General features: G+C 43.7%; 1 protein-coding gene across 3 annotated transcripts in view; it reads right to left on the minus strand.

Annotated features, from left to right (window-relative positions):
- Positions 1 to 22997, minus strand: part of mtor (mechanistic target of rapamycin kinase) — a 225174-nt gene that overhangs the window by 161287 nt on the left and 40890 nt on the right. For all 3 annotated transcript variants that reach the window (XM_062999154.1, XM_062999155.1, XM_062999153.1), the window contains 5 exons: positions 19125 to 19237; positions 12790 to 12952; positions 9045 to 9137; positions 7147 to 7293; positions 2662 to 2804 (listed from right to left, as the gene is read on the minus strand). In XM_062999154.1, coding sequence (XP_062855224.1) covers positions 2662 to 2804; positions 7147 to 7293; positions 9045 to 9137; positions 12790 to 12952; positions 19125 to 19237 — 659 coding nt within the window. The remainder of the gene's footprint in view (positions 1 to 2661; positions 2805 to 7146; positions 7294 to 9044; positions 9138 to 12789; positions 12953 to 19124; positions 19238 to 22997) is intronic.

Below are 22997 nucleotides of genomic sequence, written 5' to 3' on the forward strand. Positions count from 1 at the left end.
AGTGGCGTCCTCAGTCAGCGGCAAAGAGTCGAATCAGTATAGAGGACACAATCAGGGTAATTGGACATGATTAGAATGGGGATAAAAGTTGGGGGAAAAAAAGTGGGAAAAAAAGATAATTAAAAAAAGTGCCTGGGTTCGATTCCCAGGTGGAGCGGTCCGGGTCCGTTCTATGTGGAGTTTGCATGTTCTCCCCGTGATTGTGTGGGTTTCCTACAGGAGCTCCGGTTTCCTCCCACAGTCCAAAGACATGCAAGTGAGATAAACTGGAGATACAAAATGGTCCGTGACTGTGTTTAACATTAAAGACTTGAATGGATGAATCTTGTGTAACCGGTCATGTCATGGATGTACTCAAAGTGTGTAAAATATGACTTTAAAATGCTAATAAATGAATAAATAAATATTCAATGGGTGCAGGCAGGCAGTCTAGCAACTGTGCTCTCTTTTTCCAATGTAACATCTCTTAGATGAGCTTGAGCCCAAAGAAGTCAGCAACATTTCTGGATAATTTTGATATATGGCTTCCACTTCTTATGTTGTCGCACTTATAAAATAATGGTGTGTGTTTACAGACAAGGGTTTTCTGAAGTATTCCCAAGCTCATGTGGTTATATTAATTACAGAAGAATGTGTGTTTTTAATACATTGTTGTCAAAAGTCACAAGAATTTGATATTGGATTTCATCCTGGACCTTCAACTCTGGACACTTTATACACTATATTGGCAAAAGTATTCACTCACCCATTCAAATAATTGAATTCAGGTGTTCCAATCACTTCCATGGCCACAGGTGTATAACACCAAGCACCTAGGCATGCAGACTGCTTCTACAAACATTAGTGAAAGAATGGGTCGCTCTCAAGAGCTCAGTGACTTCCAGCGTGGTACCGTGATAGGATGCCACCTGTACAACAGGTCCAGTCGTGAAATTTCCTCACTACTAAATATTCCACAGTGAACCGTCAGTGGTATTATAACAAAGTGGAAGCGATTGGGAACGACAGCAACTCAGCCACCAAGTGTTAGGCCACATAAAATGACAGAGCGGGGTCAGCGGATGCTGAGGTACATAGTGCGCAGAGGTCGCCAACTTTCTACAGAGTCAATGGCTTCAGACCTCCAAACTTCATGTGGCCTTCAGATTAGCTCAAGAACAGTGTGTAGAGAGCTTCATGGAATGGGTTTCCATGGCCGAGCAGCTGCATCCGAGCCTTACATCACCAAGCGCAATGCAAAGTGTCGGATGCAGTGGTGTAAAGCACGTCGCCACTGGACTCTAGCAGTGGAGACGTGTTCTCTGGAGTGACGAATCACGCTTCTCCATCTGACAATCTGATGGACGAGCCTGGGTTCGGTGGTTGCCAGGAGAACAGTACTTGTCTGACTGCATTGTGCCAAGTGTAAAGTTTGGTGGAGGGGGGATTATGGTGTGGGGTTGTTTTTCAGGAGTCGGGCTCGGCCCCTTAGTTCCAGTGAAAGGAACTCTTAATGCTTCAGCATACCAAGAGATTTTGGACAATATTATGCTCCCAACTTTGTAGGAACAGTTTGGGGATGGCCCCTTCCTGTTCCAACATGACTGCGCACCAGTGCACAAAGCAAGGTCCATAAAGACATGGATGAGCCAGTTTAGTGTGGAAGAACTTGACTGGCCTGCACCTGATAGGACACCTTTGGGATGAATTAGAGAGGAGACTGTGAGCCAGGCCTCATCCAACATCAGCGTCTGACCTCACAAATGCGCTTCTGGAAGAATGGTCAAACATTCCCATAAACACACTCCTAAACCTTGTGGAAAGCCTTCCCAGAAGAGTTGAAGCTGTTATAGCTGCAAAGGGTGAGCCGACATGATATTAAACCCTATGGATTAAGAATGGGAGTCACTCAAGTTCATATGCGTGTGAAGGCACACGTGTGAATACTTTTGGCAATATAGTGTATATTTAAATGATGTTATGAACAGTAGATGTAAAGATTTCGTCGAGACCATTCGCTCAAGCAGATTTTCAAAATTCATTTGTAATTCAAAACATCTAAGCCTAACTATGACATTTAAACCCAGTCATGACAGCATTACTGGCTTTTGATGCTCTGGTTCTTAATTTGCTTCTAGCCCATTTTTTTGGGAATATGTTGCAGGCATCACATTAGGAATTTGTGTATTTTTTCAAAAAAATAATGATGTTAATAATTTAAAACATTTAAACATTTCTACTCTATGTTTTTTTTTTTTTTTGCTTTCATTATTTCATTATTCTGGATAAGCCACCAATCCATCTCAGGGTTTCAGCCAAACCCCAACCTTCCGAGACAAAGCAAGGCTGCACTAGGCCAAACACCACCCGCCCACCCCAGACACAGCCAATGATGCCTGTGTAGACTCATGGGCAGATTCAAACCTGGATCTCAGCAATGATGAACAAACTAGCGTAACGGACTGCTGCGCCACCCAAGTGCCCTTGCTGTTTCCAATAAAATACAAATAGAAGACAGATTACGAATCATTCTTTTGCACTTCATCTAATGTCCCAACTTTTTTGGAATTGGGTTTTGTATATATTTTAAAGCATTTACTTACACCACCTTAACATACACAACAAGTTATTACTTTTAAATGAACCGATTCTGGAGAAAAATGGAAGCAGCACAATTTTTACCTGGCCAGTGGAATGTAGGTCTGAGCGAGGGACCAACAGGAACGAAGGGCAGGAGAGGGAGACTCTTTCAGCAGGACGACGCTTAGACGCCGCAACCATTCCAGCCAATCGTCTTTGGATACCTTCCTGGCAGCACCCCATGCCTACAGATCACACAACAAAAACAGATCAGTAAACTGAGAAACACAAAAACACCGATCAATTGTCCATCATACACTAGCTTCAAATCCTGGTGGGATTCAATTCACCTCACTTGCATGTCTTTGGACTGTGGGAGAAAACTGGAGCCTTTGGAGGAAACCCACACATACACGGGGAGAAGATGCAAACTCCACACAGAAAGGAACCAGACCGCTGGGAATTCAGCCCAGGACCTTCTGGCTGTGAGCCTCCATTATTAGTTAGTCATTGTTAGTCATTATGCCATGTTATTCCTGTTGTTGTCATCATCGCAAATCGCTGATGTCGAAAAGTGCCCCATTCTCTCCCAATTTAGTCATATCCATTCTATTGCTGCAGACCAGGTGCAGTACCTAACACAGACCCCTCGGGTTTCTTCCACTTGCCTGAAGCGTGTTGACACAGTGCGTTACGCACTGCTCTCCATTATTTCCTGTCTCTGTGTAGCCACATTCAACCAGCCAGCAGAGGTCGTAATTGCAGTACCAATAAGGGACCCCCTTAGCCTCCTTCTTTTAGACAAAGCCTAACGTCTGTGTAGGAGCCGAGCCAGTTGATAACAGAGCTGAGATCTGAACTTTCAGCAGTAGTGGACCAATCTGAATCAGATTTTAAATCACATATGAATGCGGCTTTGATCCAACAGAACAGAAATTAGAAGCAGCATCGTTTTCAGTTGTTCAGACTGGAAAACATGTGTCCAGCATAAATCAGATTTGAGCTCAGATTAGATTTAATCTGCCTGCCTGAACCGAGCCAGAGTGACTTCACCTACTTGATGTGCAATCATTTACAAAGCTTTTAGGATTAATTTGAATATTAGCGAGGGAACTAAACATGTGGAGGCGATTACGGAGAAGCATTTCACGAGAAAAGCAAAAGCAGGTGGCGTTGACCAGAGCTTGCAGGTTTTGGGTGAAAGAGGACGGAAAGATCGGCTTATTCTTCAGTCCGCAGTGGTGAACCATTCTGACGTACCGGCCAAATAGAGAAAAGGTTAGATTGTGGCTGGATGTTTGACAGAACCTTACCGTTCGGATGCCTTGTCATCTATTCCCAGTAATCGTAGCATCACAGCTTATGAGAATCTCACTTCATTTTATTAATACGCTGTGAAACTAGTAAAACTGTGTTTGTCCGGGCACGACTCAACCCCCTTAGAGAGTCCACAGTAAAGGAACATTGTGCTTTTAATACACTTTTACTTTTCATTTACTGTTTTGTCGTTTAAAATTCCTCATTCTCAGACATGTGTGCCTTCTGAGAAGCGTGCCGTTATACTGTTGTCCCTTTGATTCCATAATAAAAGACAAAAAAACCTGAGCTTGGATATAAAAAAGCTGCTAATAGGACAAATTTAACCTGTACGTTGAAGGGGTCTCAATAAGCGCAACAGCTGCAATAAGCTGAATTTTAGGAATTGATCATATGATTAATATTAGGATTGTTTATTAGGATTTTAACATCATGTTTTACACTTTGGTTACATTCATGACAGGAAGGGTAGTTACTCATTACACAAGATTCATCAGTTCACAAGGTTATTGTCAAACACAGTCATGGACAATTTAGTATCTCCAATTCACCTCACTTGCATGTCGTTGGACTGTGGGAGGAAACCGGAGCACCTGGAGGAAACCCACGCAGACATGAGGAGAACATGCAAACTCCACACAGGAAGGACCCAGACCGCCCCACCTGGGAATCGAACGGCAAAGACGGCAAGTTGAGACTGCTGTGCCAACAATGCTGCTTCTACTAGATGTGAACGGAAACCTGGCGTGTTTGCACCAAAAATGTCCAGAACTTACAGTGGACTTTATCACAGACTGGACTGAACAATAAAGAACTCCAATTTTATTTTTGCTAGTTATAACTTTCAGTTCAATGTAATTGTGTGTATGTATGATTTGTGTAAATCCTGTTTATTTAAAGTATCCTCCAGGCCACCCAAGAAGGATGGGTCCTGCTAAATCTGGTTCCTCTCAAGGTTTCTTCCTGTATTTTTAAGGGAGTTTTTCCCTGCCACTGTTGCCCTCGGCTTGCTCAGTAGGGATTTTTGGTCTGTTGGTCCTGGATTCTGTATACTTGCTTTGAGACAATGTTCATTGTAAAAAGCGCTATAAAAATACATTTGACTTGACTTAGGTCTGAATCTCAGCTCTGCTACCAGCAGGTTGGGCGTCTATACAGACAATGGACAATAATTGGCTCGTCTGTTGGGTTGGATGCCGGAAGGGATTCCTCATAGCTGATGCAATTACTACCTCTACTGGCTGACTGACACATAGACGGGGGATAATGGAGATCAGTGCGTGACTCTCTGTATGCGAGACTGAGCCCTGTATGAACTCGTTATGTGCAGGTAAAAAGAAGCAGTCGACTACTGAACGTGTGTCGGAGGGGGTGTGTGTTAGTCACGACTCTCCTCGGTCGGAGTGGAAGTCAACAGCAGCGGAGAGAAAGAGACATTCAATCAGGTAATTGGATACAACCAGAAAATTTGGGGAAAAGGGTGCTGCATACTTCCCAGTAGAGAGGCCTGGGCGATATTCAAACATAAGTTCAGACATTAGGCCAGACTGATCTTCGCAAATCAGTGTAGCGGACTACTGTGCTAGCCTTCCACTACTGTCTGTGCCACTAGTGTACAAACACAACTACCAATATTTGAATGGAGCAGAGGCTGGAGGCAGCAACAGCGACTCCTACTGTCTGAACAAGGGGCCCAGAAGAGTGAGCTACATGCTAAGACTCACGTGAAATAGTCATGGGGCCGAAGTAAACAGTGTGCTTGGACATCAATAAATTGGAAGCAAAATGGATAGAATTTCAGGAATCATTGTGGAGATGTACACGATCAGCCATAACATTAAAACCACCTCCTGGTTTCTACACACACTGTCCATTTTATCAGCTCCACTTACCATATAGGAGCACTTTGTAGTTCTACAATTACTGACTGTAGTCCATCTGTTTCTCTACATACTTTTTAGCCTGCTTTCACCCTGTTCTTCAATGGTCAGGACCACCACAGAGCAGGTATTATTTGGGTGGTGGATCATTCTCAGCACTGCAGTGACACTGACATGGTGGTGGTGTGTTAGTGTGTGTTGTGCTGGTATGAGTGGATCAGACAAAGCAGCGCTGCTTTATTTTTTTAAACACCTCACTGTCACTGCTGGACTCAGAATAGTCCACCGCCCTGTGGGCAGCAATAGATGAGCGATCGTCTATGACTTTACATCTACAAGGTGGACCAACTAGGTAGGAGTGTCTAATAGAGTGGAGAGTGAGTGGACAGGGTATTTAAAAACTTCAGCAGCATTGCTGTGTCTGATCCACTCATACCAGCACAACACACACTAACACACCACCACCATGTCAGTGTCACTGCAGTGCTGAGAATCATCCACCACCCAAATAATACCTACACTGTGGGGGTCCTGACCAAGGACGGATTAAGGATAGTCTGGGCCCCTGGGCGGTTCAGGCGGCTTTGGCGCATCCTAATCCTGAATGAAATATGAAATATGGTAGCTTGCCTGGCAATTTGTAGGTCCCTAGAAAGTCAAGGAGCCATGGTAAACGACTTCTATGGAAGTCGAGGGCCCCATAGTAGGGGCCCTCGTGATCAAGGGCCCTCTAATGGTATGCCCTGCTCTTCTCTAGGGCCCCCTGGTAGGGGCTCTCATAACCAGGGCCCTCTAAAAATATGCCCCCCTCTTTCCTAGGACCCCTAATAGCCAGAAGTCGAAGTCAGAGCAGTGCCACAACGCCTCATCCATTTTCATAAGGGGCCCAAAAGCATGGCTAGGGCCCCCAAAAGCATGGCTAGGGCCCAAAAGCATGGCTAGGGGCCCCAAAAGCATGGCTAGGGCCCCCAAGAGGCCCTGGGGTCAAAGTACCTAATAGTCAGAGGATCCTTAAAATGGAGGGCCCTCGGAAATAAAAATATATTGTATCATAAATGTTGATAGGCATCGCAAAATGTTTTGGGCCAGGGCCCCCCTGATCTCAAGGGCCCCTGGGCGCTGGCCCCACTGGCCCGGTCAGTAATCCAGCCATGGTCCTGACCATTGAAGAACAGCAAGAAAGGGGGCTAACAAAGCATGCAGAAACAGATGGACTACAGTCAGTAATTGTAGAACTACAAAGTGCTTCTATATGGTAAGTAAAGTTGATATAATAGACAGTGAGTGTAGAAACAAGGAGGTGGTCATAATGTTAAGGCTGATCGGTGTATGAATACACAAATAATTTTTTACCTCAGCCCTAATTAAAGTTCGATCCAGTCACGCTGACCTTTTGAAGTGCTGTGGTGCTGACATGCAGCTTCTTCATTGGTCCTGGTTCCACCGGACTGCCCTCCAGCGTGTCCCCTTGGCTACTACGCGATTGCCGATGGTGGAAAATCTGAGAGTCCTCTTCCTCGTCGGCCAGAGTGTAACCCTGAGAGACGAACATAAAGAACAAAATGTGAAATATTCCTGCATGGACATACCTGCTCCATCTCATCTGGGGGGGAAAAAGGAAGAAAACAGCATCATGTGTCCTTGCAAAACATCTGCAGGAGGGATCAGAAATGGTACATGGGTAAAGTGTTTTGGATGGAAGGGGGCCATGCATTGGAGGAGGAAATGTTGGCAGGGCTCTAGACTAACTTTTTGCACTGGTTGCACTGGTGCGCCTAACTTTTTTTCTTAGGTGTACCAGCACAAAAGTTAGGTGCACCCAGATTTTCGACCGCATCGCATTTAACACCTCAGTTTTACAGGTTCACTTTTTTTTTTTTTAAATCACTGTCCATATAGGCAATATTGACTTGTAAATGATTAACTAACAATCTGGTCAACATAAAGTTCTTTATTTGAAGCACAATTCTACAAGAAAGGTAACTTACTGAAAAAGTGTTGGTGCTTAAAGTGCTTCACTGAGCTGAAATTTAAACTCAAGATAAATGAAATAAAAACTAAATTAAAAGTGCAAGTGTTTTAAGGGCTTCAAACTGCACATCTCATTTAATGATAAGAATATTACATATGGTTAATGCAGTAACGAGACGCATATTATTGACATAGGCTACATGACATTATTACATTTTGAGTCAGTTTGCCGCTGATATTTTTAAAGTGCCTTAAAAAAGATGAACTGTGTGATATGAGGTGGTAAAAGTGACCCGGACAGAACGAACAACGCTTAACGTGAAATATAAACAGCACACGTGAAGTAAATCCAGCTAAACACAGATACATGTGGAGCTGTTAGACTGGGTTTGATGGTTATTTCACACAGATGTTTGTTTGTATAATGGAACTTTAATGATGTTTTATCTATCGAGTCGAGCGCTGAGCAAATCGGTTATTTACGTCGAGAGTCGCGGTAAAAGCGAAGCGCAAAACTCTTCTCACGTCAACGAACTAAAGAAAACAACAACTGAGACAAACACGTCACGTCTTCTCATCACCGATATTTGATTGATGTTTTTACATTAAAACCAACATCTGTAACAGCAGCACAGATGCTCACACATATTCTACACACTCCGCCATGATATTACTACTCTTAACTTTCGCTGTGTAACGCCCACCGTTGATGATGCTGGTCCCGCCATTCACTATCTCTGATTGGTTTAGACATATAGACATGATTAGATATGGGCCTAATGTGTGTCTGTTGTTGCACCGGAGACTTTCAGAGTAACAGAGACTTTTTTTTGCCTCGAACGGCTGGTCGCACCGGTGCGACCTCAGGTTGTTTTCAGTCGCACCATTGAGAAATTAGGTCGCACTCTAGAGCCCTGGTTGGTGTAATATATTTATATTTATTAGGATTTTAACACCATGTTTTACACACTTTGGTTACATTTATGACAGGACAGGTAGTTCCTGGCCACACAAGATTCATCAGTTTAAGTTTAATGTCAAACACAGTCATGGACAATTTGGTGTCTCCAATTCACCTTACTTGCATGCTTGTACTGTGGGAGAAAACCGGAGCACCCAGAGGAAACCCACAGACACAGGGAGAACATGCAAACTCCACACAGAAAGGACCCAGAATGCTCCACCTGGGAATCGAACCCAGGACCCTCTTGCTGTTGTGAGGCCGCCCTCTTGGTTTAATAGTAAAGGAGGACTGGTGATGAATGGGGAATCTGGAGCAAAGTTGATGTAGTAAATAGAGGTGGAAGAGACACTGACCTTAACAATGCGGCAGATGAGCACATCATAGCGCTGGTGGTTGATTCGATGCTTCAGCATGACTTTGTTCACCATGGGAATGAAGATCTGGTACTGTGGTAAAAAAAAATGCATTATAACATAGTTATTTTAGCAGTGCTTGAGTGCCTACTACTGCAGAACAGCATAAAGCTATTGTTATAGTTACTAGCACAGCATTAAATGTGTATACACCGGCCAGGCATAACATTATGAACACTGATTATCTGTTCTCTTTATCACGGCACCTGTTAGTGGGTGGGATATATTAGGCAGCAAGTGAACATTTTATCCTCAAAGTTGATGTGTGAAAAATGGGTGAGTGTAAGGATTTCAGCGAGTTTGACAAGGGCCAAATTGTGATGGATAGACGACTGGGTCAGAGCATCTCCAAAACTGCAGCTCTTGTGGGGTGTTCCTGGTCTGCAGTGGTCAGTATCTATCAAAAGTGGCCCAAGGAAGGAACACTGGTAAACCGGCGACAGGGTCATGAGCGGTCAGGGCTCACTGATGCACGTGGGGAGTGAAGGCTGGCCCGTGTGGTCCGATCCAACAGACGATCTACTGTAGCTCAAATTGCTGAAGAAGTTAATGCTGGTTCTGATAGAAAGGTGTCAGAATACACAGTGCATCACAGTTTGTTGCGTACGGGGCTGCAAAGCCACAGACCAGTCAGGGTGCCCATGCTGACCCCTGTCCATCGCCGAAAGCGCCAACAATGGGCACGTGAGCATCGGAACTGGACCACGGAGCAATGGAAGAAGGTGGCCTGGTCTGATGAATCACGTTTTCTTTTACATCACGTGGATGGCCGGGTGCGTGTGCATCACTTACCTGGGGAACACATGGCATCAGGATGCACTATGGGAAGAAGGCAAGCCGGCAGAGGCAGTGGGATGCTTTGGGCAATGTTCTGCTGGGAAACCTTGGGTCCTGCCATCCATGTGGATGTTACTTTGACACGTACCACCTACCTAAGCATTGTTACAGACCATGTACACCCTGTCATGGAAAAGGTATTCTCTGATGGTTGTGGCCTCCTTCAGCAGGATAATGCACCCTGCCACAAAGCAAAAATGCTTCAGGAATGGTTTGAGGAGCACAACAACGAGTTTGAGGTGTTGACTTGGCCTCCAAATTCCCCAAATCTCAATCCAATCAATCATCTGAGTGATGTGCTGGACAAACAAGTTCGATCCATGGAGGCCCCACCTCACAACTTACAGGAGTTGAAGGATCTGCTGTTGACATCTTGGTGCCAGATACCACAGCACACCTTCAGGGGTCTAGTGGAGTCCATGCCTCGACGGGTCAGGGCTGTACACAATATTAGGAAGGTGGTCATAATGTTATGCCTGATCGGGAGACAAACAAACATGGTTAAACACTAAATGCCTCTGGTTAACTAGCCTCATTCAGTAATGGAAAAGTGCCATGTGAGGAAGTGAGCCAAACAGCACTTAGAAGGTAATTCCGCTGATGTCTATCCAGATGACGAGCTACTTCCTCCCTAATGCCGTTTTATGATCAAAAGCTGCAGGCCTCACGCCTGCTGCCACTGGCGGCCACATGCTGTCACAGCGGTCTTAAAAGCAGTCAGGGTTGAGAGATAAAAAGATAATGACTTCACCCCACTCTCATTAGCGGCCATCCTATCAACTCAAAAGGGACCAGTGATTTCACCGCTGGAGAACTTCTAAAAGTAGCAAAGAGGACTGGTAAACAGGAGAAGCTTTTCTTTACAAGCTTCACCTGTCAATTACGGGTTTTCCGTCTCCTATTTATATGCACACTTTGAAAGATTTACTTCCACTGCTGAATGAAAAAGTCAGGAAATCAAAAACATGCAAAAATATGAATGACTGAAAAATGTTCTTCAAATAAATATGACAATAAATATGCCTCTCTTTCAGGTCACTCCCGAAGCCTGTGTACCTTTCTCATGGGTTACTTTAACTTCTACCACACCCATTTCAAATAAATGACATCCATCACACGATTTCCACTTTGTCCCAACTGTTTGTAGGAAACCACTGTGGCTCTTTCCTGTTCTAGCATGACCATGCACGTGCACAAAACAAGGTCCATGAAGACCAGCTTTGATGAGTGATAAGAAGAAACCTCAGAGTCCTGACCTCAACCTAACTGAACACCTTCCGGCTGAATTAGAGCTGTGATCGTGAGCCAGGACAGGCCCTACAAATCCCTTTTTGATGGAACAGGCACGAATCTGTACACACACGCTTCAGAAAATTATGTGTAGATCTTCTTAACGCCATGTCAGCTGCTATGGCTATTATCATGGCTGAATGAAAGATTCCATCTTAAGGCACCCAGGTGGCGCATTGCACCTTTTTTAATTTTAAATGTAATCTACTTAAAGTTTTTTATTTTTGCCGCTCAGGTGGCGCAGCGGTAAAAAGACATGCTGCAACCAGAGCTGGATTCTGAGTACGTCGTATCGAATCCAGCCCTGCCTCCCCGGTTCGAGGCTGAGTGGCTGTATGAGCAACGATTGGCCGGTTGCTCAGTTGGGGGGCGGGACAAAGAACCGGATGTGGGTCTCTCTTGGTCAGAATGCGATTACGACCTCTGCCGGCTGATTAGAGGTGCCTGCACAGAGATGAGGAAGAGTGCCCTTAGGGTGTGTCTCTCCGCATGCAACGCTAGGTGGCGCCACACTCATCAATGTGTGGGTGGCAAAAATGCATCCAGCTGCTGCTCATGTTTCGGAGGGGATATGGGTTAGCTTCGATCTCCTCGGTCAGGGCAGGGTTCGGCATAGACAGAGAGGAAGCACGATGCAAATTGAACAATTGGATGCGCTAAAGGGGGAGAAAAAGGGGAAAAATAAAAAAAATAAAAAAAAATACAAAAATAAAGAAAAAAATTGTTTTATTTTTTATCTCTTAAATTTTTCTATACATAGTTGTAATTTGTATTTTAAGGGTGTGTTCGAAAACCTAGGGAGCTGCCTTGCTGTCTTACTGCCTACATAGGCAGCTGCCTCAGTAGAGAGGATTCTAATAAGTTAGTGACTTCAGTCAGGTTATTCGAACGCACTACTTAGACAGCGATTCCATCGGGTTTTGCGTTTAGCATTTAGCATCTTGCCATTAAAACCAATGGATTGAGGTAGCACAGCACGCTAACATGTCAATATAACATCTCCCTTCATGTACCGATAACGGTTACATTTCCTGACAAGCCCGAACTTGCAAATAAAAACACTCGGTACAAGTTTATACAAGTTAAAAATCAGTAATATTTTATTTACGTTTGAAAATAACTCCATTTGTTTGTCCGCACCGTCAGCCATGTTTATTTTTCTGTGAGAGAAGAGCACCCGAGCCGCAATGAATTCTGGGATTGCCTTGATCACCAAGGCAGCGTCGGATGCTCACTCGTTCTTGAGTGAAAATAACATTGAAATATTAAGATGCCTCAGTAGTGAGGATATTAAGGCATCTAGGATTTCGAACAGCCTCCTTCTCGGGAGCGTGCACAGGATGACGTAAAATGCTGCCTATGTAGATAGCTCCCTAGCTTTTCGAACACACCTTAAGTGTCCTTTTTTTCTTTTGTTATTTGGTATTGATGTGACCGGACAGATATAAAAGCATTTCACTGCTAATACCATGTATGACCTGTATGTGACAAATACAACTTTGAAACTTGAAACGTTTGGTAACTGGGGCGTGTAGTGGCACTAGACTCTCACAGGTACCTTTTTACCAAGCTGGAAAACCAACGAGGACAAGGTGTCCATTGCAGTGATTCGCAGCTCAGGGGTCCCGTCCAGAGTGCGAACGATGGGGTGGATGATTCTGGAAGCGTAGTCAGTGAAGTCGAGGGACTCCGTCAAACGGTCCAAGGTCTCCAAGGCAACCCTACAGAAGAAAACAAAGTAAAAATAAGAACTGAAGGGGTGTACAAAATTGGCAAATGGCATTGGAAACTTTGGAAGGTCTTGGCATTTTCATTTTAATCTGAAGAGCTCAGGTGAAAGAAGAGACATGGGTGAGTGTTGTGTTTATGGGTTAATTTTTCGTCAGGGAACCATCAAAGTTGGTGTTTTTTAATTACCGGAAAAAGCTGTGTAATGCCAGAGATTTAAAAAAGTGACATAATGCTACACCTTATGGTCAAAAGTATTGGGATCCCCTTCTCATTACTGAATTCCGGTGTTTCAGACAGGTGTAATAAATCAGTTATATGATGGAAATTATATGCTTCCAACCGTGCGGCAACAGTTTACGGAAGACCCTTTCCTGTGCGCAAAGAAAGGTCTATAAAAACATGAAGAAAAGCTTGGTTTAAAGAAACTCCAGTGACCTGCACAGAGTCCTGACATCAGCCCCACTAAACAGCTTTGGAAAGAACTGGAACATCAGCTGAGGCTTTCTTGACCAACATCAGCATCAACATCATGCAAATGCTCTTTTGTCTGAATGGGCACAAATTCCCACAGACATATGTCAAAATCTTGTGAGAAGCCTTTGCAGAGGAGTGGCTGTTGTTATAGCTGAAACGATCACATGGAAGTCACTCTATTTTAATACCATTTGTTTTTTAAATGGGATTTTCAAGAAGCTCATGGTCTGATGTCCAAATACTTTTGTTTCTATAGTGTAAGTCAATCGTCATTGATTAAAAGTCTCATCGCTGCATCAGTATCAGGTGGACAAAAACACAACTACAGTGGATACAGAAAGTTTTCAGACCCCTTTTTTTCGACACTTGTTGTGTTGTGGATTTGACTTAAAATAAATACAGTTGCCATGGTTACCCATCAAGCTACACCTAATCCTCTATTACATTTACATTACATTACATTAGATATTTAGCATTTAGAGGGCAGCACGGTGGCTAAGTGGGTAGCGCACTGTCGCCTCACAGCAAGAGGGTCCTGGGTTAGATCCCCAGATGGGGCGGTCCGGTCCTTTCTGTGCGGAGTTTGCATGTTCTCCCCGTGTCTGTGTGGGTTTTCTCCCACAGTCCAAAAACATGCAGCCAGGCTAACTGGAGACACTGAATTGTCCTATAGGTACCTAGCCGCTAGGATGCATAAACCAGTGCATTGTAGTGCCGGTCGCAAGCCCGGATAAACAGGAAGGGTTGTGTCAGGAAGGGCATCCGGTGTAAAAACTGTGCTAAATCAATAAAGCGTATCACGATCCGCCGGCGACCCCTAACGGGAGCAGCTGAGGAAATAGATTGAGATATTTAGCATTTAGCAGACACGTTTATCCAAAGCGACTTACAATCGAGGCAGTATAGATTGCAAGCAATTGAGGGTTAAGGGCCTTGCTCACGGGCCCAACAGTGGCAAGCTGGCAGATGTGGGGTTGGAACCAACACCCTTCTGATTACTAGTCCTGTACTTTAATCGCTGAGCTACCCCTGCCCTAACAGACAACTGTATCAGCAGCAGCAATGATGAGAAACACTATCCAACCTCCTTTCCTTAGACATGCCCAATCGTTCTGTTGAGCGACCAGCCAGGCCAGTAGCACCACCAAGATTCAAACTTGAGATTCTGTACTCTGTGAGGGGTGGGCAAGCATGTAAGATCGCTCCATGATGACAACATGAAAAAATTTTGACTCTTTGCTGTGGCACTCCTAACAGTGGTCTGGTTTGCTTAAATTATTCTTACAATGTGTCCAGATCTTAGATGGTGTCCACCTGTTGCAAGTTGAATTGACTGGTCATACAGGAACACACCTGGGTCAATAAGGGCCAACAATTTACACTGTATTGTCAGGACAGAATCCAAGGCATGAAGTCTGAGGAACTGTCTGTTGATGTCTGTGATCAAATTGTGGCAAGGAATAGATCAGTGTGCGCCCAGGGTCAAAGAAGCCTCAAAAATGTTTAAATGGAAGAAACATGGCATATTCCTAAATTGTTCTACAGGTGGCTGTTTGGACAAATTGGCCATCTGGGCAAGAAGAACCTTGGTTTACCCTGAAGTCACCTCCCTTTTTTTAGGCATGACCAATTTTGTCTGTTGAGCACCCAGCCAAACTAGTAGCACCACCAAGGTTCAAACTTGAGATGTTGTACTCTATGAGGTGGTGAGCAAGATCCACCATGCATATATCGATTGGCCTGTTGTTCAGATAGGGGCGGGATTAAGCCGGATGGGGACTCTGGGGACTGGCTGGTTGGTGCCGCCTGCACGGAGATGGGAAACGAGTGCGGTAGAGGGTGTGGCTCTCCATACACAGTGCTGTACTGCACTGCACTCGTTAAGTGTAGGTGATAAGATGTTTCATTGCTGTGCACGTGTTGGAGGGGGCGTGGAGCAGCCTCATCCTCCCTAATCAGGAGCAGGGACCAGCATTAGTCAGAGGATGATTGACGGGCAAAAACTGGATGCGCTAAAGAGGGAGGAAAAGGGGGGGGAGGATATATATATATATATACACACAAAACATTTACTAAAACTGAACGTAGCGTAGAAATATACAAATAATCTTTAAGTTCAGATAAAACTGTCTCACTTTTTTATAGTGCCTTTACTTTCCCAGTCCATCTATTAAATTTATAAGGTATTAAATTTTTGTTATTTTGTAAATGTGTGCTTATAATTAAAACACTAACTCGTGACGCAAACTGGATAAATGCAAATAACAGCATTTTTTTTTTCAAAAAATTACAATCAGAAGGTCTGATTGGTTTAGAAAGTGGTCTTCAACCATTAGCGCCAATTCTGTAGGAGCGTTCCATTCAACCTGTGAAGTGCACTTCGTAGGGTATTCCACCACTTTAAGTGAGATTCCAATCCAAAGTTAAGGAAAATGTTCAAATGAAGTGAACTTCAAATTGTGTAGGGAGTAGGGAGCAGAGCTTCATCACTACGCCGGAAGCTGGCTGTAACATTTACCCATTGCGTGCGTTGCGGAGGTACATATGTTTATAAATATATGTTTATAAATATATATTTATATATCGAGTCCGAGTCATTTGAAACGAGTCCGAGTCAAGTCTGTAGTCACTGTGTGTGTGACTTACCTACGAGTCGCAGACTCGAGTCCCCATCTCTGGGTAGTGGTAGCTCAGCAGTTAAGGTACAGGGCTAGTAAACGTAAGATTGTTGGCTCAAGCCCCACATCTGCCAGGTTGCCACTGTTGGGTGCTTGAGCAAGACTTGCAAAGTGGTCACAATGGTAAGTCGCTTTTAATAAAAGCATCTGCTAAATACCATTAAATTACTACTTTAAAAAATTCCGCTTTTTATTGTAAGCACTAACACTCCAGATCAGAATATATTGATTCATTTTCCATTGATCTCTTTTCCAGATAAGTTACGATCTAAACACGGTATATTTATGTTTCCTAACGTTTCCTCTCACACAAAGCCAACACATTCTTTTTCAAAATGTAAACACACAAAACCAAGTTCTGGGTTTGCACAGTGTTTCACAGGAGTGGTGCGAATAGATTAAAGCTGACAGGTGACCATGGGCCAAACCGCTCTGGTGTTTCAATCAGCGGTGTCCCGATACTGAGAGTCACCCGATTCGCATTTGTCCTTGCCAGCACTGCTTTACCAATCTCCAAAGCTGGAACTGAACATTTAAAGCCACCAGTAACTTCAGGATACTTGTGAAAAGCACTGTTGTCTGGCTATACCTCTTTGACCAATTTTTTTTTCTCTTTTTTTTTTAATTTTTCCCCTTTTTCTCCCCCTTTAGCGCATCCATTTGTTCAATTTGCATCGTGCTTCCTCTCGGTCTATGCCGAACCCTGCCCTGACCGAGGAGATTAAAGCTAACCCATATCCCCTCCGAAACATGGGCAGCAGCCGGATGCATTTTTTGCCACCCACACATTGATGAGTTTGGCGCCACCTAGCGTCGCATGCGGAGAGACACACCCTAAGGGCACTCTTCCTCATCTCTGTGCAGGCGCCTCTAATCAGCCGGCAGAGGTCGTAATCGCATTGTGACAGAGAGAGACCCACATCCGGTTCTTTGTCCCACCCCCCAACTGAGCAACCGGCCAATCGTTGCTCATGCATCCACTCAGCCTCGAACCGGTGAAGCAGAGCTGGATTCGATACGATGTACTCAGAATCCAGCTCTGGTTGCGGCGTGTCTTTTTACCGCTGCGCCACCTGAGCGGCTCTCTTTGACCAATTTTATCAGGGCAGTTGTAGCCTAGTGGTTAAGGTACTGGACTAGTAACCAAAAGGTCACAGGTTCAAGCCCCACCACTGCCAGGTTGCCACTGTTGGGCCCTCAATTGCTTAGACATTATACTATCACAGTATCACAAGCGTCTGCTAATGCCGAAAATGTAAATGTAAACATTATCGAACAAGTGGTCTAATGTGCAAGCCCACCATCGCTGAGATCCAAGTTTGAATCTCAGTTGTGCTATCAACCAGGCGGGTTCCTAGACAGACATGACTGGCTGTGTCTGTATGAAAGCAAATGGTCAAGCAGGGACTTATTATTGCTGCTTTAAGTACGGCATTTGCTGCCTGATTGATTTGACAGGACAAAAAAAGCAGGCACATGACAGTCTGCAGCCCTCCACAGTCAGGGCTGGGGGTCAGCAGCAGAAGATATGAAAAAATTCAGGAAAAAAGGTGGGGGATGAGTACAAGAATAATTTTAAAAACCTTGGGTCTGTGTTAAAAAACTAGTGAGTTCTCTTCACTCCAGAGATGAAGGCTATCTAAATTCTTAGATACCCTAAAATGCTGCCTACTAAGGTGCCTTAATTCCAAGTGATAATCTGACTGAATAAAGAGGGAGCTAAATAAATCTAAATAAATTATCATTGATGTTTAATTTGTATAAAGGCGTACAAGTGCATTTATTTGCAAGTTCAGGCTTGTCAGGGACAGTTTAACCGTTTTCGGTACTCGGTGGAAGATAGTATTTGACATGCTAGCACGTTGTGCCACCTCATCCCATTGGTTTGAATGGCATGATGCTAACTGTGTGAGCTTAGTAAGCGAGGCATGATGCTAACTGTGTGAGCTTAGTAAGCGAAACCCGATGTTATCGCTGTCTAAGTAGTGCGTTCGAATGATCTGACTTATAAGTCCATGACTTATTAGAATCCTCTCTACTTAGATAGCTGCCTATGTAGGCATTAACAGAGCAAGGTAGCTCCCTATTTTTTCGAACACACACCGTGTCTGTATGAAAGCAAATGGTCAAGCGAGGGTTTCTCACTGCTGGTACAATTATGGCCTCTGCTGACTGTTTGAGACGCCTGCATGAGGGATGGCTGATACGCGGATCTTAGTGCGTGGCTCTCCAAATGCGAAAATGTGACCTGTGAGACCCCGCCTTTGGCAGGACAAAAAAATTAGGCACATTACAGTCTGCAACCCTCCTTGGTCAGATCTGACTAATGCATGAGTGTATGAATAATTAAAAAAAACCTGGGCATGTCTACTGTCAGTGCTCAGTGGTTAAGGTACTGGACTTGTAATCTAAAGGTTGCCGGTTCAATCCCCACCACCACCACCAAGTTGCCACTGTTGGGCCCCTGAGCAAGGCCCTTAACCCTTAAATGTAAATGTACTGTCAGTGACAGTTTGTTAGCTGGCAGGCAAGCGGGCTGTGCTGCCTTAGCCCATTGGTTTGAATGGCCTGAGGCTAACTGTGTTAGCTTAGTAAGCAAAAACTGCGGTGCCGTAATCGCTGCCTAAGTAGTGCATATAAAAATCCGTCTTATTAGTTCGGTGTCTTATCAGAATCCTCTCTTATTCGGCAGCTGCCTAGGTAAGCAGTAGGCAGCAAGGCAGCTCCTTAGGTTTTCAGACAGACCTTCTGTGTTTCTAGCCACAGAACTTCTATTCATTGGATGTTTTCTGCACTAACCTGTATTACTTCTGAAGACTGTAATATGCTAAAATCCTGCCCTACTGGCACCAATAACCAAGGCCCGGTCAAGGTCATTCACATTTCTAATCCCATTCTAATGGCAACTGACTGACTGGATATTACATGAATGACCAGTGTAATCATATTCTATAAATATAATCCTAAACTGATAAAACAGTTGTGCAAATAAGACAGTGGTTACACTTACTTGCGAGCTTGCAGTGGGACATCAGGGGCATCAAACAGCTTGACAATAGGAGGCAGCAGCAGATGGAGGTAGTCATCCAGGTTGGCACCAAACAGCTGTATGGCCAGGAGCAGCTGCAAAACAGAAAAAAACAGTCAGTTAGAAGTCATGCATGATCAGCCATAACATTAAAACCACCTCCTTGTTTCTATACTCACTGTCCATTTTATCAGCTCCACTTACCATATAGAAGTACTTTGTAGCACTACAATTACTGACTGTAGTCCATCTGTTTCTCTACATACTTTTTTAGCCTGTTTTCACCCTGTTCTTCAATGGTCCAGAGCAGGTATTATTTGGGTGGTGGATCATTCTCAGGACTGCAGTGACACTGACATGGTGGTGGTGTGTTAGTGTGTGTTGTGCTGGTATGAGTGGATCAGACACAGAAGTGCTGCTGGAGTTTATAAACACCTCACTGTCTCTGCAGGACTGAGAATAGTCCACCAACCAAAAACATCCAGCCAACAGCGCCCCGTGAGCAGCGTCCTGTGACCACTGATGAAGGTCTAGAAGATGGCCAACTCAAACAGCAGCAATAGATGAGCGATCATCTCTGACTTTACATCTACAAGGTGGATCAACTAGGTAGGAGTGTCTAATAGAGTGGACAGTGAGTGGACACGGTATTTAAAAAATCCAGCAGCAATGTTGTGTCTGATCCACTCATACCAGCACAACACACACTAACACACCACCACCATGTCATTGTCACTGCAGTGCTGAGAATGATCCACCACCCACATAATACCTGCTCTGAAGAACAGCATGAAAGGGGGCTAACAAAGCATGCAGAGAAACAAATGGACTACAATCAGTAATTGTAGAACTACAAAGTGCTTCTATATGGTAAGTAGAGCTGATAAAATGGACAGTGGGTGTAGAAACATGGAGGTGGTTTTAATGTTATGGCTGATCAGTGTGTATATATCATTATTAAGTTTAAATAGAACCTTGTGGTGACCTATGTCTTCAAACGATTAGTCTTAGCCCCATTAGCACTTCTAGACCTGCTCTGAATGGTTTCCCAAAATAATCATAACGCTCCCCCGTTCAGAGAGAAACCCCTCGCCTGAACGTCTTGACTATTTCAGATGTGGAAATAGAACACAGAATAATTGTAGCCCATGTCTGAGTGCATTTCTTTCCATTTTTTATTTTAGCACATCACCTCCAAGGTGGTCCAGATTTTGACACAAGCTCACTGCCAAACCACGGCCCAATCTGCCACTGTGCACACTCTACTGTATTAGATGTCATGTCGGGAGAGATTCTGTATACATGTGAGGTTGAAGACTTGATGGCAGGTCTGGTGGATTGAACCCACAAGACTCTATCCGAGCGGTGGTGGAGGGATCTTCTTTAGACGTCTGAAGATTAAAGAGCGCCGGGAGCTTATGATATTCTTTCCTTCCCTTTGAAGCGTTTTATTTATAAGCCACTGTGATTTTTGTGTCCCTTTGGCTCGACATCCCAGCACTTTAGGGCAGATAAATATTCATTGATGTACCCCAATGAAGGCTTAAAGGAACTTCACATGGGAGCTGTGGTGAAAGAGGGTGATTTATGATTATATAGGATAGGCTATATTTTCATTTTATTTTAGTTTCATGTTTTACCACTTAGCTTCAAGAAATGAGCACAATTCAAAACACCAATCTATGGTGAGGCCTCAGTCACTCTCATCCTTCCTCAGACATAGTCAATCATGTCTGGGGGCAGCACGGTGGACAAGTGGGTTGCACTGTCGCCTCACAGCAAGAAGGTCCTGGGTTCGATTCCCAGGTGGAGCGGTCCGGGTCCTTTCTGTGTGGAGTTTGCATGATCTCCCTGTGTCTGCGTGGGTTTCGCACTGACTGTGCCATTGTTTTCTATGAAGTGTGGCGGTGCTGCTTAGCTTTCCTCTGCTCTTTCCTGGCCGGTGCGCAGAGCTCACTTTTGCCATGTTTGGCTCAAGTTGCCTCTGACCATTTAAAAGCGCCTCCAATGAGACAAACTGTTTGATATGATGTGGTAAAAGCATGAATCTCTTAGCATGAACAAAGCTTAACGTGACTAATTGTATTAAAATAACGAGTGAGGAACTTATGAGCAGTAATAATTAAGAGAGGTTTCGTGTTCCTATGTTGTTCTTTAAATAAATTATATCACGTAAAGCTTTTTTTTTTAACGAGAAGCGTTTTAGACTCTCTGAAAAGCTGATTCTCACAATTTCTCAGCACCCTGAGCTAGAACACAAGTTTAAAGGGGAACAGGAGGAAAATCCAGCTAAACACAGATACACATGGAGCTTTCAGAGTGGATTTAACAGTTATTCCACACAAATGCATATACCAAACAGACTGATTTTCAAATTGTAAAAAAAACTTTGAGTGGATCTACATTAATGCTAAGCCAGTCAGAAACAAGGATTTTCTGCAGTCCTAGTTTAAGTAAATGCCAAAAAAAAACGAACAACTTGGACTGTACTTAGTCCTAAATAATACAAGACATGTAATAATCACAACCATGATCAGAATAATTCAACCCAGGACGTTTGCCTTCTTCTGAATCGAAAAGCTTTTTAATCTAGTATCCATGACACAAGCTCTTCAGCTATTCCTGAATGAGCAAATGATCTCCCTAAGGTTCCGCAAGTGGGAGTCAAAGCGCTAAAAATCCTGTCCATTAAACAAAACAAGTTCCAGATTTCCATTGTGAACCAATCTGTCTGTCTGTCTATAAAAGCCACGGCTAATGCACACCATGAAGCGATTACATCTGGTCTGAAAATACAGTAAGAGATTTTAAAAATATGTCTGTTAGATGGGGTTCAAGAAGCACAATGGTTTTAAAGATGCAGTATCAAAAAGATGCAATTGAAATAAGACTCAAATTTCTTTTTTTTTGCATTGTAATTTAAAAGACTGCAGAAGTGCAAAAATAGTAACAGCACCACCTATAATTACCCTTGTAAGGGACTCAAACTTTATAACAATAACGATATCATAATAATTAAAACAAAATAGAAATCTAAATTATCTATATGCTTTATAAGAATAGCTCACAAACAACTCTTGTTTTAAATATTGTGCAGCAGAACCACCTTACAAAAAGTTCTTTACAGGTTTCTTAAAAGGAACACGAGCCTGTTTACTGTTTCCACCACTAAGTGAGTCTGTATCAGTATCTACACTGGGGGGGGCATCAAGTAATCACTCAGCTCAGCTTTGATTTTGTCCTCTTGTGATTGGGGGTGGATGGAAGGGACACGTTCTGCTTCTAACAATGTGGACTACAAATCCCAAGCTCTCACGGACTGTCACGTGACTGTCACATGTCCCGGTCAGCCAATCCTGATCGGGCTCACCGTCTCCAGAGTTTTGATTCAGTTCAGCTGTGTTTGATTCAGTGAATCTTAATTAAACTCTTCTGTTTGTGTCTCGTTTTGCCGATCGTGTTTGCGCTCTTTATTTCTAAATCTAACCGTTACTGTGTATAATCCTTGTTGTCTTCCGTTTACTGTTTTAGTCTATCCTCTGGTTTTGGACTTTACCTGATTTTGTACACGGTTTTTGCCCTTTTGATATTAAACTTTCCCTGATTTATATTCCGCGAGCGTCTGCTCAGTTTCTGCCTCGTGACATGTTGCTATTTTAATTAAAATATAAAGTATGTAAACAATCGCGATTGTCACATTCTAACATCGGGTGAAAACGTTCATGCGAATTAACCGAATTAATCGTGAAAATCGCCCAGCCCTACTTTAATCTTCAGAACACACAGATTTACATCTGATATTGACATTTTAGGACTGTGAGATGCTTCCCTAGAAATGCACTGTGAGTGGTCTGA

Source organism: Trichomycterus rosablanca, chromosome 7 (genome assembly GCF_030014385.1).
Source record: "Trichomycterus rosablanca isolate fTriRos1 chromosome 7, fTriRos1.hap1, whole genome shotgun sequence".
Taxonomy (NCBI): Eukaryota; Metazoa; Chordata; class Actinopteri; order Siluriformes; family Trichomycteridae; genus Trichomycterus; species Trichomycterus rosablanca.